At 44.7% G+C, this 18,067-nt stretch overlaps 1 protein-coding gene across 1 annotated transcript; it reads right to left on the bottom strand.

The window, feature by feature from the left end:
* Positions 1-8,224: 8,224 nt before the first annotated feature.
* Positions 8,225-12,372, bottom strand: TXNIP (thioredoxin interacting protein). The gene is made up of 8 exons (XM_032419732.1): positions 11,847-12,372; positions 11,292-11,364; positions 11,023-11,170; positions 10,726-10,828; positions 10,328-10,584; positions 10,077-10,233; positions 9,802-9,953; positions 8,225-9,658 (listed from the first exon to the last, which is right to left on the bottom strand). The coding sequence occupies exons 1-8, from the start codon at positions 12,094-12,096 to the stop codon at positions 9,623-9,625; spliced, it is 1,176 nt and encodes a 391-aa protein (XP_032275623.1). The 5' UTR covers positions 12,097-12,372; the 3' UTR covers positions 8,225-9,622.
* Positions 12,373-18,067: the final 5,695 nt, after the last annotated feature.

The raw sequence follows: 18,067 nt of genomic DNA, 5'->3' as shown, positions 1-18,067 counted from the left end.
GGCTGTGGAGAAATCAGGAAGAAACAAATGTAAAAGACACCGAAAAATCTCCTTTTGCCTCCTGTCCCCCTCCCCAACATATACCAGTCCTAACCTGATCAGCTATATCTGTGTCTATGTTGGGGGCACAGCCAGCCCCCCAGATCCCTGGGACCTGAAAAGAGTGAGAACAAAGAAGATTCTAGACAGAGAGTAGAGGAGGACTGGAACACACTCCTGCTCCCACCACTATATACATACATCTTTTCCCATGAAATGGGAGAAAGGAGGGCAAAGGTTAGAGTGACCACTTGGGTTCCGTTGTACTGCCTCAAAAACAAAGCATTAGAAAGATCAGACCATTCTTGGATTCTTTCCTATCTGGCGTCCTGCCACTCTTGGCAGGTGACCTTGCTGAACAAAGCCAGAGACATGGGATCTAGCAGCTTCCCCAGATTCCAGAACCGTTCCAGGCAGAGTTAGACTGTTTCCATTGACCTCTCTCCTACTTTCCATAGGTACCATTGGGCAGGCTGAGGCTGAAGCTTAAGGTCCAGTAACCAGTCACGACTCCTTATTTCTCTGGAGGACCACCTGAGAGGTTAGAGGTTGAGGGTCCGTCTGCAAACATTTAGAGAGGACCCACACGGTGCTCACTCAGCCCTGTGCTACCTGCCTGCTAGGGCCTGCTTATGTTGAGCAAATTGCTCTCTGGCAAGAATCCTACCCTCCCTACCCTATGTTCCATCCGTAGGTTCTGGTCCCCTCCCACCGTGGGCAGGAAGCTTGAGAGTGGGGTCTTGCAAACTTCACAGGGACTCAAGTGGTTTGAGGGACGGCTGAATGGAAAACCTGGATGCAACATGTTATTTAGAAGATTGGGAGTGGAGACCCAAGACAATTGGAAGGTCAGATATCGGGTGGATAGGGCACCCCTGGTTTAGTGAGGAAGAGACAATGATTTCCCTCAATTCATTTTTATTGCTGTTTGAACTTCGAAAGGAAGGAAGGGTGGCCTGTAGGCGGGGGCTGGTTGAGAACTAAGCCAAAGGGAAGGGCTGCTGTCTCAACTGAGCAAAGCACTAGTTATGGGCATATGTTTATGGAGTTACGGGTTACGGAGTTTCACCACCCCACAGCCTTGTGCCCTTGGGAAAATCATGACAAGTCTGCAAGCCTCAGCTGAGACGGAATTTGGATTAGAGATCCACTAGGAACCCTTCAAACCTACGTTGATCCACCTGCAGAAGTCTAAATGGTTTTGAGAACAAAAGTCAGGACATGCCCAGCTTTTGCTGAACTCATTCCATCTTCTGGATTTCCCCACCTATTTTCAGCTTGGGCAGGCTAAAGATACCTCAGGCCTGCAGCCAGTCCTTTCCAAGAAACCGCCTCATCCCCGGGAGCAGGAGGATTAGCAATTCTATCAACTATCAAAAGAGGTGACAGCCCCTGCATCAGAGTTCAAGGTCACAGCCTGCAGGTCAGGACTCACACCAAGCAGTTTGGATGCTGACTGAGGAAGGGGCTGGTGGGGGGTGGGGGGTGCTTCTTCATCTCCCGTCTTATATCATGTCTGGCGAGGACAGAGAAGTGAGCTAGAAAAGAATAGCCCAGTTAGCTGATCTGGCCAGACCAGTGGTAACCCCTTCTCCATTGACCTTTCCCCAGCTGAGCCTCACTATCTCCTCAAGGTCATTTGGACCAGAGAGCTGAAAATAAGAAGTTCTAGGATCACCTCAGAAAGGCCTTTGCTTTATCTCCAACAGAACTTAATTTGCTGTTTTGTGTCCTAAAGGGAAGGGAGGTTCCCCCGGCCACCCTAATGGGACTCAGTGGGAAGACAGTGATCCAGCCCTAACTGCAGGACCTGAGAGGCTAAGGCCCAAGACTTTTAAGACCCTTTTTTAGGTCCAAGGATTCCTCAGACCCAGGCCTGACCAATGCAGGGAGAGGCTATGTCGCCATGACCTTTGGGTCTGGGACTATTCCCCATTCTCAAACCCCTCCTCCTCCCTGGATCCTCAGCTATGAGATGGGCTTCCCAAAACTTGGACCCCTGCCTCTCCCTAATCTTCCCCATCCTGTGATTCCATTTCTCTTGGTAGACATGGTTAGTGGAAAATATCCAAATCCTGTCTTTGACATTCTTTGTTACATTCAGGGCAGCGTTGAAAGTACTGGAATAAGAGGGAGATTAGTTAGACCTGTCTTTGCCTTACCAAAGAGGATGGGGGAATAAACTCACCCAAGTCAGGAACACAGATCTGGGGTATATCCTATCTTGGGGAGAGAAGAGATGAAATCCCATTTGGACAGGGAAAGGAACCCTGGTACTCATCCTCCTTCTGCTCTTCTATGGTGGGAGATGTAGCCATTCTGGAAAGAAGATTCCCTCATCTAAGGAGGTCAAGGCAACTCTTTTACTTCATTTTTCTGAGGCAGGGGAGGTAAGAGGAAGTGAAACAAAGATGGGCTCAGTGGGAGAAAGGGCAAATGCTGACCAGCCCTTTTCTCAACCCTCCGCTTCCTGTCTCCAAGCCTCTCTCCTGGCCCCTAGACAATCTTTCCCGTCTGACCATACTTGGCTGCTCTTAGCCCCTCACCTCTCCTTACTTGGCCTGGCTCCTGTTTTGAGACTTGCTTTTCACCCCGAGCCACCACTCTAACACCTGTCCAGAGATATCAGGGATGTCTACAAATTTCCCAGGAGCCGGACTGGGCCAGGTCAGGAGGTGTGACTTGGGGCCAGAAAGAGCTTATCACTCACTCATTCTTAGCGTCTTTCATATTCTTTTCTGCATGTTGACTCTCTCTCTGTGTCTTTCTTTCCATGTCTCTCTGTGCCTTCTTGAGCATTGTGGTGCCTAACTTGGGTTATTTATGGGTGATGTAGTGAGGAATTTTTGGATTTACAGAATACACACAGTACATCTTCCAGCGTTTCAATTTTACTTTTAAGATTTGGTGGAGGAAGATAAAATTATTTTTATGCTAAGCTACACAAATATACTGTGCAGTATAAATCGAAATTTGCACTTTTTAAACATAAAATAGGTACTTCAACAACATTTTTGGCTTCTTACAGGTGACTTTGGAGTGTTCCAGAAGCCCTGGGGAAAATGGTTCATTCTCCCGATCTTAGGGGTCCCGCAGAGGAAATATTTGAGAAGCTCTCCTTAAAGGAAACAACTTAAGACAAACCTAAACACCAGACAGGAGTCAGGCAGGTATAAAGGGGTGAAGCAGGGGAGTGTGATACAACAGGGAGTGGGAGAAGCTAGCAAATGAGAGCCCTTCGGCTCTCGCAGGTGGACGCCATGAAGGAATGTGGACTGCTTGTTACCAAATATAACTGCTTTTTAAGAGAAGCCAGAACAGTAGCTTTTGGTGAAATCTGGTTTTTAAATCTTTACCACCAATTCAAATTTTTAGGAAGAAACTGTACAGGTTTCGAAATGTCTGCAAGCTGATTCCACCAATGGCCCCCTGGTTTGCTGCCCCTGACCTCAACTAATATTTCTTCTACTTTCCAAAGATATATGAGGCTCATCTGGGCTTTCAAGATCTCAAATTCTGTTCCCAAGAGTTGAGGGCAGTGAGGTGCGTGAAGTTGCAAGGGAATTTGGAGCTCTCCTACAGGATAGCTTGAAGAGCTAAGACTGAAGAGAAGCCTCTGGGTGCCACTGACAGGCTTCTTTCTCCAAGAAAAGCAAAGCAGCCACTGGCCTTTCCTTGATCTACCGGGATATGGAGCTAAAAAGATCTTGGGGTCCTGAACAGAGAGCAAAGTCTCCTTAGAGTTGGAAGGTAAGACAGGCATGAAAAACCAGAAACGGAGTGAAATCGGAGAACAGGAGACAAAGGAAGGATTCACTGTGAATCTGGGTAGATGAAGGAGGAAGTCAGAATTTAGACAGGTGAAGTGGAGAAGGAGGGTCTTCAGCCACAGAACCGTATAAGGGAAACATAATTCTCACACCCCTGACCCCCACCTCCCCTCCCAACAACTGAAATCCTTCTGTCCATCTGTCCAGAAAGTTAAAAATATCCAAGCTGGGCACCCAGCCCTGCCAGGACATTTCCAAGAACCTGTTTGCCGACCGTTTGATTGACTTAGAGAGGTAGTTAGCACCTCCATCACCCCAACAAAGAAGGAGAATGGACCTTGCTTGACACCCCAGGACCCAAGGCACATCAGAGCCACAATCCTGGACCCACGCTTTTTCTGTTCTCCTCCTCCTCCCATCACTCCTGTTGCCTAGAGATGACCAATCAGCTGGGAGTCAGAAAAATCCCAGCCTTCAGAGTCTGTGCATTCTTTTCTCCTTACAGAAAGGGCCCAGGAAAGAATACAGCAGGGTCAAGCCAAGGGAAAGGTCAAGACAGGACAGAAATGGCCAAAATAAACTAAACTGGGCCTCAACAGAGGGCTCACCACTAGCTTTTGTGCCGCTCGGTCTAGTCCACTGCAGGAAAGAAAATCAAATGAGATGCATTACCTTCAAATAAGGAGTCTGAGAGTTCTTTGTAGTGTCACATCGTCTGCCCAGCATTCCCTGCTCCCCAGTTTATGACTCTCAATGGTGGGGAGCTTTCCCCTGAAGTTGTATACTGAAAAGTTAAGACAGCTCATTTAATTTCCAGAAGGTGACAGGGTTAATCCAGAGGCCTGTGAAGCACTCTGGGAGTATGAAAGAGAAAACCCTAGTGCTCCCTGAGCTATACCGTGAGATGCTGGCAGTGTGCGGAGGGCCTGTCCTGGTCTGGAGATGGGAGTCCCAACCTCTCCCCTACCACAATCAACTCCAGGCTGAGTCAGCTGCCATACATGGACTTCTCAGACTGTTTTGTTCCCTTAACACAGGAAGGGAATCAAGAGGAGCAGAGAGAGAATGGCCCTACTTCTGCTAGGTCACAGAGGAAGAACAATCTTGGAGACATGCCTGGAACTGAACTAGTCAAGGTGGTGGTGGATAGGCCTCCTCTTTTATTTTAGATAACAAGCACTTGTTTGCCATTGTTCTAACGCTTCACATTTATTTTTAAAACCCTCACAACAGTCTTCTGAGGTAGGTATTATTATTATCATCCCCCATTTCACATATATCAAACTGTAGCTCTGAAAGCTTAAACAAGTTGCCCAAGCTTGAACATCCTGTTAAATGGTGGAATTAGGATTGGGGTTTAGATAGTTTGACTCCACACTATATTATTTCTCCTTAATAGTATAGGAAGGCTGATCTCTGAACTTTTTCTAGGCTCTAGACTCACCTATTGGGCCAGGACTTACAGCCCTGGATCTGCAGCCCCTCTGCAGGGTGGTTTTCAACTTTGGAAATGGAGGTGGATGAGGGGTAAGAATAGAGAATGAGACAAAAATGTCTGCTTTTCTAGTCCAGAACTATTGAGGTCAGAGTGCTTGGGACAGGGGTTCCAGCCATCGGAGGGTCAGTAAAATATTTTCCATATCTACCTCATGTATTCCATCACCTAGAGATAGATAATCCAAGGAAAGCGCTAGGAAGGGGTCTGTAGGCTGTTGAGAGAACTGGGCAAAACACACTCCTTCACCCCATTCCATACCCTTCAGCTCCTACATGATTATTTCTGTTGACCAGGTGCTCGGACAGATCTTTCCACACTTCTCCCTCCCAGAGGCTCAACCCAAATCACACCCTTGTATTTTTAGTCTGTTCAGGGGAATCAAGGTAGCCAAGGACCCTAGTTGTGGAAGTACCTGCCCTTTTCTTGTTTATTTTACCTTTTCTAGTTCTTTTCGCCCTTTAGATTGTTTTCTTGCTGTCTTCTCTCAGATCTTCATATACCAGATTGGACCTAATGAGTAAATGATACTAAGAACTGGATCTCCTCTAATGGCTGTACATGTAGATTTTGGCTCTTTAAAAATTAAAAGGCATATGGGGCACCTGGGTGGCTCAGATGCTTGGGCGTCTGCCTTCGGCTCAGGTCATGATCCTGGGGTCCTGGGATCGAGTCCTGCATCGGGCTCCCTGCTAGGCAAGGAGCCTGCTTCTCCCTCTGCCTCTGCCTCTCTCTCTCTCTCTGACTCTCACGAATAAATGAATAAAACATTAAAAAAAAATTAAAAGGCATATGAGAAGAGCACGGGAAAGGGTGGCCCCAAATCTACCCGTGGGGAAACAGCTGGGCCAGTACCCAAGGAAGTGTACTTAAAGGAGCCTATATGCAGAAAATGTCCTGAATAAGGTAGAAGCTGTGTGTAGAAGGTAAAAGGACGTCTGAGTGGAGCCTTTTGTGGTCTAGGGAAAGGATGAGTTTCCTCTGAGCAAATAGCTTCCTTCCTTCCCATATTTTGCTACCCTGTTCAATATGACCATCACTAGTTTCACAAGGAGCTAATTAAATTTAAATTAAACAAAAATAAAAATTCAGTTCATCAGTCACACCACCACATTTCAGAGCTCAATTGCCACGTGAGGCTAATGGCTACTGTTTTAGTGAACTTAGAGAACATTTCCATCATCCCAGAAAGTTCTACTGGGCAGTGCTGAATTTGAGGCATTCCCGTATCAAGAGGAGATGCATATGCTCTTGCTGTTAGAGAATCAGATCTCTAACAGAATTTAGGCGTAAGTTATCTCCCCTCTCCCTGCTATCCTCTTCTCCTATCTTGTCCCATTAGCCAGGCCCTTTACTCCAACAGCCAGGCTTTCTCTCCATCTCTTCCTCTTGCCCTCTGGCCTGCTCATGTCCTTGCTCCATCCCTCCAATCCCTGGAAAACAAGCTGCACAAAAAACTTTCCGTCAACTTTGACCTAGTTTCCTGGTCAAATTCAGCGAAAAGGGGAGGAGCCCCTACTCTTGAACAGGTAAGAAAAGGAGGCAGCAGAGATAAGAGTAAAGGAGAGAGTCACCAGGGCAACAGGGAGCTAGAGCCGGACACCTTGGGAAAGAAAAAGAGCCAAAACAGAGAAGAGCTCCTGAGAATGAAAGACGCATAAAGACTGAAGTGGGAAAGAATCTTTTCAATCTCACTTTCTGCTCAATTCACATTGATTTTATGAACTTCCAGGAGTCTGAGGTTTGGAATTAGTATGTGGAAGTCCACAGAAAAGCCAACCCCCAAATCCCCAAATAAGGGCCAGGACTAGATCTGTCTGCAAAAGTTTAAATAAGCCAGAAGCCAGAAAGTACATTAACCTCCGCAGTCTCAGGGTTGCTCATCCTCATCACCTCGTTGAGAATAATAAAAATCATTTCAATTAGAGGGGGAGTTGTGGTATCCATTTATTGTTCTCACCCTATAAGGAAGAAATAGGAACAGCAGAAGCATATTCTAAGGGATGAGGGTGGGGTTAAATATTCAGCAAACATTCACTGGGTTATGATTATGTGTTTCTTTGCTAGGAACTGTAATAGGAAGGTAGCTGCCTCCAAGGAATACTCAAAAGTCTAGATCCTTAAGTCCTAAATAATTATCATCTTATGTCTTACTGTATATAAACCAGGTTTAGCTGAGAAGAAACCCTAGGATGAAACCAAATTATAAAATAGAACCATACCCGTTTCCTTTCAAACCGCCTCTCCAATTTTATCTTTGTGTATCTCAAGTGCTCATTTTATTTTTTAAAAGGTCTTATTTTTAAGTAACCTCTACACCCAAGATGGGGCTCAAACTCACAACCCTGAGATCAAGAGTCACATGCTCCTGACTGAGCCACCCAGCCCCAAGAGCTCTTTTTATTTATTTTTTTAGATTTTTTATTTATTTGATAGAGACACAGCGAGAGAGGGAACACAAGCAGGGGGAGTGGGAGAGGGAGAAGCAGGCTTCCCGCAGAGCAGGGAGCCCGATGCGGGGCTCGATCCCAGGATCCTGGGATCATGACCTGAGCTGAAGGCAGACGCCTAATGACTGAGCCACCCAGGTGCCCCAAGAGCTCGTCTTTTAAAAAAGATTCACGCACTCCAAAATTGAAGGCGTTTCATCATGAGTATCTACAGATGCAGAAAACTAGCCTATACCACCAGAATATCCCACCCCAGCTTTAGTTAATTGGAATTAAAACTAAATGTAGCTCAAATTCCTTTCCTTTTCACCCAAAACCCCCACTCTGACAATAATCGCTAGGGTCCTGTAACATAGGTAATGTTTTCCCCACAAGGTATCCAAAACTGGAACAGTGAAGTAGGGGCAAAGCTCCCTCAGGCATACTTTCTAACAACTTCAACACCATCTCACAGACAACAAAGCCGTTTGTCATTAAAAAACTTTTTATTTTTTAATTTTTTACAAAGAATACCCCCCACCTGGGGTGAAAATATATTTGGTTAAGTACAAAATATAGTTTTTATCATACAAAAAGATAAACAATTAAAAAAAAATGAAACCACCTTCAGCCCACATACTTTCTCAGAAAAGAGTAGAGCTCAGGGCTCTGACACAGGACAGTGAACAAAGTGCTAAGGCTGAGTGTGACTGACCAAGTGCTAGGGGCTGCAGTGAGAGAGGGCTGTCATATCCCTGCCTCCTAACACTGGGCAGAAAGGGAGCCTGGGGGCTTTGGTGAAGACCTGCCCTCTCGTTTCTCATGGCAATGTCTGGAAGCTCTGCTCACAGTGTCGGCGGCATCTTGATCTAGAGTTCCTCCTTGGGTGTGGAGAAGTCACAGTGGGCAAGGCTGATAGCAGCAACCCTTCTCATAGAATTAGAGTGTCAGAATGACAGAATTCTGTACACTGGGACAAAGTCTCAAAGTGAGGAATAACACTATATATATATATTTTTTGTTATTGTGCTTACCCCTAGAAACGTAGTAGACCAGTTTTAGCTTATATTTGAGATCAGAAGGGGGAGGAAAAAAAACACCCAAAATTTGACAGGAACTAAAGTGCTAAGAATTACCACCTCAGAATCCATTCCAAGGAGTCACATGAAAAGGAAAACACATTCTCCTGCATGAAAACATTTGGCAACAGGAAAACACAGTGCAATAGGCTCTAAAAATGGCTTTTAAGACCTTTGGTGGGGGCACAGTTACAACTGCTTTAAACCAGATTAAAGTACATTCTAAGCAAAGACAACCTTAGAGCTTCTTTCTTTAATTCACATGGGAAGCCCTCTCCAAAGTTCAAACCAAATCAGCTCTGGAAGGTTTTTTTTTTGTTTGTTCTGTAAGTATACAAAGGGCAACACTGATTTTAAGAACCTTCCTGTCCCAAAATTTTGGCCATGATTTTTTTCCTTTTTGTTTTCCTAGTTTGCTAAATTGGCTCCGCTCCACATGGCACAAAAGTTCAAGATATATAATCCCCTCCAAAAACTTGGGGAGGCCATTTCTACCCCTTACTCCAAACTACTAAAATGCCTCAATTTTTAAGATCTGAGAAAATGGGACGGCCCGAGTTTTTCTAGCGTGTTTTTAAACCCATCCAGCAAACACTCCCATATCACCACATCTCACTGGCTGAGGACATGTGCGCACCATATCAAGGCCCAGGAGACTGCCTGCTGATCACCTCCTACATTGTGGAGTCAGAGGCTGGGGTGGACCCATACCCCACGGTAGAGACTGTTGAGTCTCTGAAAAAGTAAGAGTCCAGGGAAGAGAGGCAAAAGAAACAAGTTAAGTACAGCTGCTTCTTTTCTTCCACATGTTCACTGCACATTGTTGTTGAGGATGCAGGGATCCACCTGGGGGCGGGGGCAAGAAGAGAAAGAAACGGCCATTTTAGTTTGGGTGAGAACTAAAAGAACAACCCAGTTTAGCAATCCCTCCCACTCAACTTCCTATAGAAGGCTTAGAACAAATGCAGTAATAAAATGACAATTCTCACCTCAGTGTAAGTAGGTGGTGGCATGAACTTGAACTCGGGAGCATACATAAAAATAGGGCTGTCTTGGGAACCATCAACGTCATCTAGCAGAGGAGTGGTGGGGCTCTCCAATCGGTGATCTTCAGGAATGATATCCATATAGCAAGGAGGAGCTAGAAAAAACACAAAATATAGTTTTTATCATAGAAGTCTGGCCATGAAATGCCTGACCATCACAATTTCACAAACCCAAGGAGGCCAAAAGAGAAGAAAAGACATTAGTAGGTCTGGCTCACCTTCTGGGGTATCGGGGATGTTGAGATCTACCCAACTCATTTCAGAGCTTGTTCGACTGGCCATGCTGGATGTCCGGCTGCTCAGACCTGACCTGCTACCAATTACCAGGGGCAGATCAAGGATGACCTTCTTGGAGCCAGGGACACTAACATAGATCTAGAAAGGAAAATGGTAGTTTGTCAGACGAGAGGTCTGGAGAAACCACTGCTATTTTGAAAGATGAACAATTTCGCTGACTCTACCCACTCACCAGTAAGGAGTATTCAACTCGAAGGATGTTGCAGCCCAGGATAGAAGGCCTGATCTTCTGCACCCGAAGGCTCTTGCCACGCCATGATGCACAGGTTCCTGAGATGATATGATTGCCTCTGACCGATGACAACTTCTGCGTCAGCACCTTGGTTTGGCCATTGGCAAGGTAAGTGTGGCGGGCTACTATGGCAGCTTTGGGAACCACGATTCGGGAACATGTATTCTCAAAGTCAGCATGGATGGAAATCTCATCACCTAGTAATGAGAAAGATGAAAACTTATTAGCTCATGCTTAATACAATTAACGGCTTTTATTCTATCCCTATCCCCTGCCCTCACTCCCAAACCCACAGTTCCTGTTTCATCAGTCTACCACTTTAAGTACTAGGTTTTTACCTTCACAGAATCCTTTTCTGTCAATTCGGGCAGAGACAGACACTTGTCCATCCGGAATGAACATGCAGGAAACTTTCTTCTCCTTTTTAGCAGACACAGGGGCCTATGATGTTCAATAAGGGTAAAAAGATGTTTTGAGAATTTCTAGAGATACTTCTCTGCTTCTTTTTCCTTTCCACTCCTTACCCAGAATAAGCAACTCTCCCTCCCCCCCCGGGGTGCTTCAATCTGATGCCCAAGACCCTTGACTTATCATCCCTGAAGCCCGAAAGAAGAGAATTTTAAAACGAAGCTCACCATTAAATCAGGAGTATTGACATCCACTAAGTCCATCACTTCGAAGATTTTCTTGGTCTCTTGAGTTGGCTGGCTGGGGCGATCAAGAAAAGCCTTCACCCAGTAGTCTACACACCCATATTTTCCTTTGAAGGATGTTCCCAAAGGCCTGTGTCAAGAAAAAAGCAGCAATTAACCTAAAAATCCCTTCCAAGAATATGAAGTGATCAAAGGTGGGGACAATTTTTAGAGATTAAAAAAGTCCAAAGATGTATTTAGCAGACACCTACCCCTGAGGAAGCTCAAAGCCGAATTTGTACTCATATTTGTTTCCAGGTCTCATGATCACCATCTCATTCTCACCTGAAAAGAAAAAAAAACAGTAGCCCATCAGGTTTCCTGTTACACTTAAAATGCATCTGTGCAATAAGGCATTCTTGGGCAGCATGCAAGCGTATTGTCACTCCCCCATTCTCACCCCTCATGTTCTTAAAGGAAAGATTCTGATGCGTTTTGTTGGGCAAAAAGTTAACAAAGCCCTGCAATAATGCAAGGCTCAACCAGGACAGAGAAGCTACCATCCTCTCAAACAGGAAACAAAAAATTAACTTCTGCATACAGGAAACCTTTACATAGCTAAGGCAACATCCCTCAGGATCACCTTCAGAACACAACACTAAGAAATTGTACAAATCCCCCTTTTTTGAGGACACAGTCTGCAAGTTAAAACTAAAAAAGGAAGCAACACAAAATTCCAGCTGCTCAACCTGAGCAACTTGGAGTATTTAGCATGAGCTCCAATTATTCAACTCTCTTCTGGAATCAGCTTTCAGCCGGCCACTCACCTGTTGGCTGGTCTTCCAGGAGAAGCGTGTCTTCGTAGCGCAGGTACTCGGAGGTCTGTTTGCACTGCTGGGATCCCTGCATCCACAGGACTTTGGCCACTCCGCAAGCCAAGATTCTGACAGCTTTGACTCGAGCGACTTCGCACACCTCCACTATCACCCGGCCGGCCACCTTCTCCCCACTGCCGTACACCTTTTCAGGGTCGTTAAAGACCACCTCAAAAGATTTGATCTTCTTGAACATCACCATGATTGGGCTGGGTTGCCTTAACAGTTATCGACGGGGGAGGGAAAAAAACCCCACAAAATTCCAAATCCAAAAACCCCTCTGCAATAAATTATTTCACTCTTCCAACTCTCTACTAAGATTTCAAAAAAATGTCAGAAAAACATAAGCTGTAGGTTATGCCAAAAGAGCTCCAGAAAAAAAAAAAAAAATCAGCTTTCTTTTCTACCCTCCAACAGCCGGAGGAGCGGTCTGGATGTCGGCGGGGCGGTTCACCACACTTCAGCCGAAGAGAGAGAAGGCTAGTTTCGAGAAGTAAGGAACACGGAAAGTCCTTTATATAGTAGCGGGGCGAGCAGGGCCACGCGAGCGCTGGTCCGGAGGCTCGTGCTGCCCTCGTGCACAGCCCCGCCATTGGCTGCCCGGTCCTTGTTTACCAGGAGCCCAACCAATCAGCGAGGTCGCAGCGGCGCGTGGACACGGTGTGCTCCTGGCGGGGAAAATGGTTGTTGTGCACCACCGCGTCGCAGGGAGGAGGGGGCGGAGGGGCTGCGGAGCGGATTCCCTCCGGCCCGAAGGAAGCGGGGTCTCGCTGACCCTCAAATTTATCGCGGGTTGGTGGCCGTCGGAGGGCGGGTGCAGATGCTTCTGGGCTTGGAGCAGTGTTTGAGGCAAAAAGAAAATGTGCTTATGTGGGAATTTCGTGCCTAGCCTTAGCCAGTGCAATTAATTTAGAGGCGACCGTTTATTTCCGGCTCACAAGTCTTAAGTCCTGTGAAAAATAATCCCATAACAAGAATACTTCAGAATTGGGGCGGAGGCCAGGGAGCGCTGGCGTTACTGTTCAGGAAGATCCCTTGTCCCTCCCTTGCCCTGCGTCTCTATCAAGCCCCCAAACTACTGTGAAAGGAAGGAGAACTTATCACAAATTGTAAACCTCTCTTCAGTCCTCAGTGGACAGCGGGTATGGGGGACTGCTCGGCCTTCCCTCTCCCTTTCTAGCCCCTCAGAGCTCGGAACTGCGTGCCTGTTCTCACCCCCTGTACCTCTATTCTGTTCTCTCTGTTCTCTGGAACGGAAATAGGGCGTGTTCACATCCTGTTGCTTATCCCCTCATCTCTTCAGTTTCTACCTGCAAAGTTGGGGAACACTTTATGTTCCCCCAGTTACCTATTACTCTTCAGTCAGGTGTGTACTCTGGGCTCTGATTCTCTCTCACTGCTTCTTGAGGAAAGGAAAGAAAAAGAAAAAAGATGCTTCACTCTTTTCACTTTGCTCCTGAGTTGTTTTTTGTCTTCATCCCCTCTGCGATCCACTAAATCAAAGGTACATCCCTAAATCTGTCGCCCACACTCCTCACAGCCTAGTTAAAAGTTCCCTTGTTTATAACCAAAGTGTCAGTGGAGAGATGGCTGTATTCCCGTTTGAAGGAAGAGCTTTCCTATCTTCTAAAAGTGTTTTCCTAAGTCCTTTAGAAATCCCAGTGAAGAAAGAGAAGACAGAAAGGGTCACCAAAACACTATATGTTCAAGCTAAAAGAAACCCTGACTCCTCACTCTGTTGTCATTTGGCTGTCAGGTTTTTCCCCTCACCTAGCCATGAGATGCCTTAAGGAGCTGTCTCGTGAGAAATTAGTCATAAATGCAGTAAGAAAAACTTGCAGAGATACAGGGATTTCCACCCCTCCCCCACACCCCCCACACCCTTGTCTGACTCCTGGGCTTTTCTTATGTCTGTGTTGAGGTATCAGAAGATTTTTATCTCTCTCTCTCTCTCTCTTTTTTTTTTGTGCTGGAAAGAGGAAGACAGTGTTTCCAAGATTGAGATGAGGAAGTAAATAAGAAGCATTAAGATATACAGAAATCCTATTCTCAGCAAAAAGAAGGCTGTCCGTTGCCATTGAGGATCCTTCTTCCTCATACAGCGTAGCTGGGCTGACACCCTAAGGCTAACAAGTTACAACTCAGCACCGCTATGAAGCAAGCTCAAGACTTAGGCATCAAATTCTGTTGGAAAACACACACACTTATCAACCCCCAGGAACAAAAAGGGGAATGTTGATCCTTAGGGTGTGTGGGTTTGAGGTGGCACCCTGTTTTAGAAACCTTAGTCAACAAGGCCTGAGTTGTTTTTTAGTCAGTCAACAATATTGACTGAGTTATCAGGAGCAGGCAGGGTAGGACTCTCACCAAAGTAATTTTAAAAATTCAGAATTGTGGCTTCTGGGAGAACTTTCATTTTGATGGGTATGAAAGTGGACATAAATATGAAACATCAGAATGTTTACAAAGAAATAGATGAATCAAGGGCGCCTGGCTGGCTGCATTGGTGGAGCACATGACTCTTGATCTCTGGGTTAAGTCTGAGCCCCACACTGGGTGTAGAGGTTACATAAAAAAAAGATACGAATCAGTATTGTTAAACTGTGTGATATTATGTAGTTTTTGAGAGGAAAGGAGGAGAGGTGAATAGAAATAGATCAGGGTGGTAGTGATTCTGGACGGGTTAGAGACAAAGAGACTGCTGATATTTATTTATTTGGGCACATATATAAAGGGCTGAATTTTTTAAGCTTTTTAAAAATCAAGCAATTCCCTTACAATAAATTCCTCTTTGGGCTCAGGGTTTTTTTTTTTTTTCCCACTTTGCAGAACTCAGTACAGACCACTTGTTTGCTGTGTGCTATGTCTGGGTTCCCTTAAATGCCAAAAAACTATTTAGCTTTGGCAGTAAGCCGCTGCCTACCAGGCCCCTGGCCAAGGCATGTTCTGAAACGAAGCCCTCTTGGACAGTTGTTTACGACCTTTCACCTTATAACCCGGCATTCTGATACAAACTTACTCCCTGATTCTTTTTCAGTTCCTGAGTCAAAGGAAGAAAAAATCTTGTAAGTTCCTGTCTTGAGAACAGGGTACAAACACTTGTGGGCGTGCGGGGGTGGGGTGGGGAGGGGTCCAGGAGGAACAGCAAAGTCAGGCTAAGTCCTGGAGTTTTCAAGTGAGATCATCTTTACCTGCACCTTCCCCACCCTCTTCAATCTCTGTGCCAATAAAAATCAAATGGTGATAGTCCTTTGTTTTACTGGAGTTGGTTGAGTAAAGCCAAAGCTTTCAAGGAGAGAAGTACCCTCCCTACTCTGTTGCCAGTCAGTCAGAGCTAGTTGTGTTTCTTTCCTTAACTTCTGGTCTGACAAACATTTAGAACTCTAAAGACTCATGGTTCCTAATGCAAAACAAATCCCTTTGTCCCCTCTGCGCTGTGAACTTCCCTTTTCCCTAACCTATCAGCTTTTCCATTTTTCCCCTAGGCAAAGTTAGTTTAGAGGCAAATAAAAGTCGAAAGGAAGTGTGGAATTCCAGACTGCTCAACTGTGTGTATGCCTCCAAGTCATTAATAAGAATATATTAATAATTGTATTGCATCTTAGAGCTTGAAGTGACTTTTTTGTCATTTATTGAGCACCTATAATGGACCAAGTCCTTAACATAATTATTTCAATGACATTTCATTTATAAATTCATCTGTCATCTTGTTCCAGAAAGGATTTAAGGTAGATTATTTCATTGAATTCTCACAATAACCCTGTGACTCAGGGTTGATTAAGTCAGGCTCAAGGGTTAAGTAATTTGCCTGAGGCCACAGATTTTGCAAACAGAGTAAGATATTGAACCCAAGTTTGTCTGGTCTAAAGTACGAACTCCTTCTAATGTGTTGTCCTGCCTCTCACTGCTTTTATACATTGTATCTTATTTAATCCTTGCTGTAAAGGATTCAGGACAAGATTCATAACATTTTAGAGTCAGAGCGGACTCTAGCAGTCTTCAAAAAACAACAACAAAAAACCCCACAAAACACCAAAAACAAACCAACAAACCAACAAACAAAAAAAAAAACAACCCCACAAAAACCACCCAAGCCCTAGGACATACAGCTAGTAACTGGTGCAGCCATTCTCCAAACCCAGGATTCTTAACATTTAACCTGGAGCTCTTGTCTCGAGGATGCTTTGTGAGGGTTCTTGTTTCTTTAGTTTGGGTTTAATTATTAAAAATACTTTATCTACGGGGCGCCTGGGTGGCTCAGTCATTAAACGTCTGCCTTCGGCTCAGGTAATGATCCCAGGGTCCTGGAATCGAGCCCCACATCGGGCTCCCTGCTCAGTGGGAAGCCTGTTTCTCCCTCTCCCACTCCCCCTGCTTGTGTTCCCTCTCTCACTGTGTCTCTCTGTCAAATAAATAAAATCTTTAAAAAAAAATTAAAATAAAATAAAAATAAAAATACCTTATCTGGAAGCCCACATTCATGTTTATTGGAGTCTATTTTTCTACCATGTGGAAGAAAGAATGGACATCTAGGAGTTGCCCAACTTCAGGGAGAGATGGGGAGAGGAGGTAAATTAATTTGTTCAGAACTACTGTAGACTTATTAAGATACTTCTTAAAATTGCCTTATATTAAAAAATGTATTTCCCTTCTCATGCTATCACTCTTCTGTTTTCTTTCCTTTACTATTAAATTTCTTAAGAGAATAACTTATACCAGCTTTCTGTGTCGACTGAATTTGTCCCTTTGTAGTCTGGCTTCTGCTACCACTAGAATGGTTTTCTTCAAGGTTTCCAGAGGAAACCAGAGTGCTTTTTTGGCCTTATTCCCCTTGGCTCCTATATAATTTGAAAACTGCCATCTTTTTAAAATTTAGACATTCATCTTGACTTTTGGACTTTCTCCTTTTCTGGCAATTTCTTTTTTCTCTGCTCCCAAAATCTTTTCTCGAGAACTTGTCCTTGGCCCTCTTCTTTTTTTCCTTTAAGCTTTGCTGTTCAGTTTGCCCATCTGTACATCACTTATGTAAAATTTATATTATGCCTTTAGCCTGTTTCCAAAGTTTCAGCTGGCATCTCAAATTCAACTTGTCCAGTATAGAATTCATAATCTTCCACCTGTGTTCAAACTCAGTTCTTCCCTTTGTTTCTTTTAATGGAACCATTATACATTCCCCCAATTATCAAGGCTTAAAATCCAGGAATTGCTTTTGATTCCTTCCTCTATGACATTCCCCACATCCAATCAATTGCCAAATTCTGTAGAGGCCATCTTTCCAGCGTTTCTAGAATTTACCTCTTATTTATTATTCCACTGCCAGCAATCTGATTCATGTCCTTGTTACTTTTGCCTAGATTATTTTAATACCTCGTAACTGATCTTTCTGCTATAATCTATAGACCACAATCAGATAAGCTAACACGATTGAATTCCTGTCTGTTCCTGTGATGCTCCAAAACCCATTGATTACTGAATCAAATCCAAATGCTTCAACCTGGCCTTTAAAGACTTCACAAATTGTCCTTAACCAAACTTTCCAGTCCCATCTGCCACTACTTCCTCATATATGTACCCTATACCTCAGCCAAACCTGAGTACTCCATGTTCCCCAAATACATCCTTCTCTGCCTTTGCGTCTTTGGTTATGTTTTTCTCTTTACCTGGAATGCCTGACCTTCCTCCCCCATCTCTGCATTTTGAAATCCTACCCACTCTTTCGTAGACAGCCGAATGACTTTTCCTCTATGAAACTTTTCTTGATTCCCAATCCTCTCATCTTTCACCTTGCCACCAAGTAGAATTTCACTCTCTTTTAAATGCTCCATGATGGGGGCGCCTGGGTGGCTCAGCCGGTTAAGCGGCTGCCTTCAACTCAGGTCATGATCCCAGGGCCCTGGGATCATCGAGCCCCGCATCGGGCTCCCTGCTTAATGGAGAGCCTGCTTCTCCCTCTCCCTCTGCCTGCCGCTCTGCCTACTTATGCTCTCTATCTATCTGTCAAATAAATAAACAAATAAAGTCTTTAAAAAAAAAAAAAATGCTCCGTGACACAAATGTTACTTATATTTCTCATATAAAATCTGCATGTAAATTTCCTTTTCTCTCCTGGATAATGAATTCCTAGAGAGTCCTCTTTTATCTTTGTATTCTTTATATAGCATCTAGCGGAGTAC

The sequence above is a fragment of the Phoca vitulina genome, unplaced genomic scaffold, assembly GCF_004348235.1.
Source record: "Phoca vitulina isolate PV1807 unplaced genomic scaffold, GSC_HSeal_1.0 scaffold2, whole genome shotgun sequence".
Taxonomy (NCBI): Eukaryota; Metazoa; Chordata; class Mammalia; order Carnivora; family Phocidae; genus Phoca; species Phoca vitulina.
This window is presented reverse-complemented; position numbering and strand designations above follow the sequence as displayed.

Coding starts and splice junctions, on each gene's coding strand:
- TXNIP (XM_032419732.1), bottom strand. CDS start 12,096: ATGGTGATGTTCAAGAAGATCAAATCTTTTGAGGTGGTCTTTAACGAC. Junction 11,365..11,846: donor CCTGGAAGACCAGCCAACAG/GTGAGTGGCCGG, acceptor TTTTCTTTTCAG/GTGAGAATGAGATGGTGATC. Junction 11,171..11,291: donor GGCTTTGAGCTTCCTCAGGG/GTAGGTGTCTGC, acceptor TTCTTGACACAG/GCCTTTGGGAACATCCTTCA.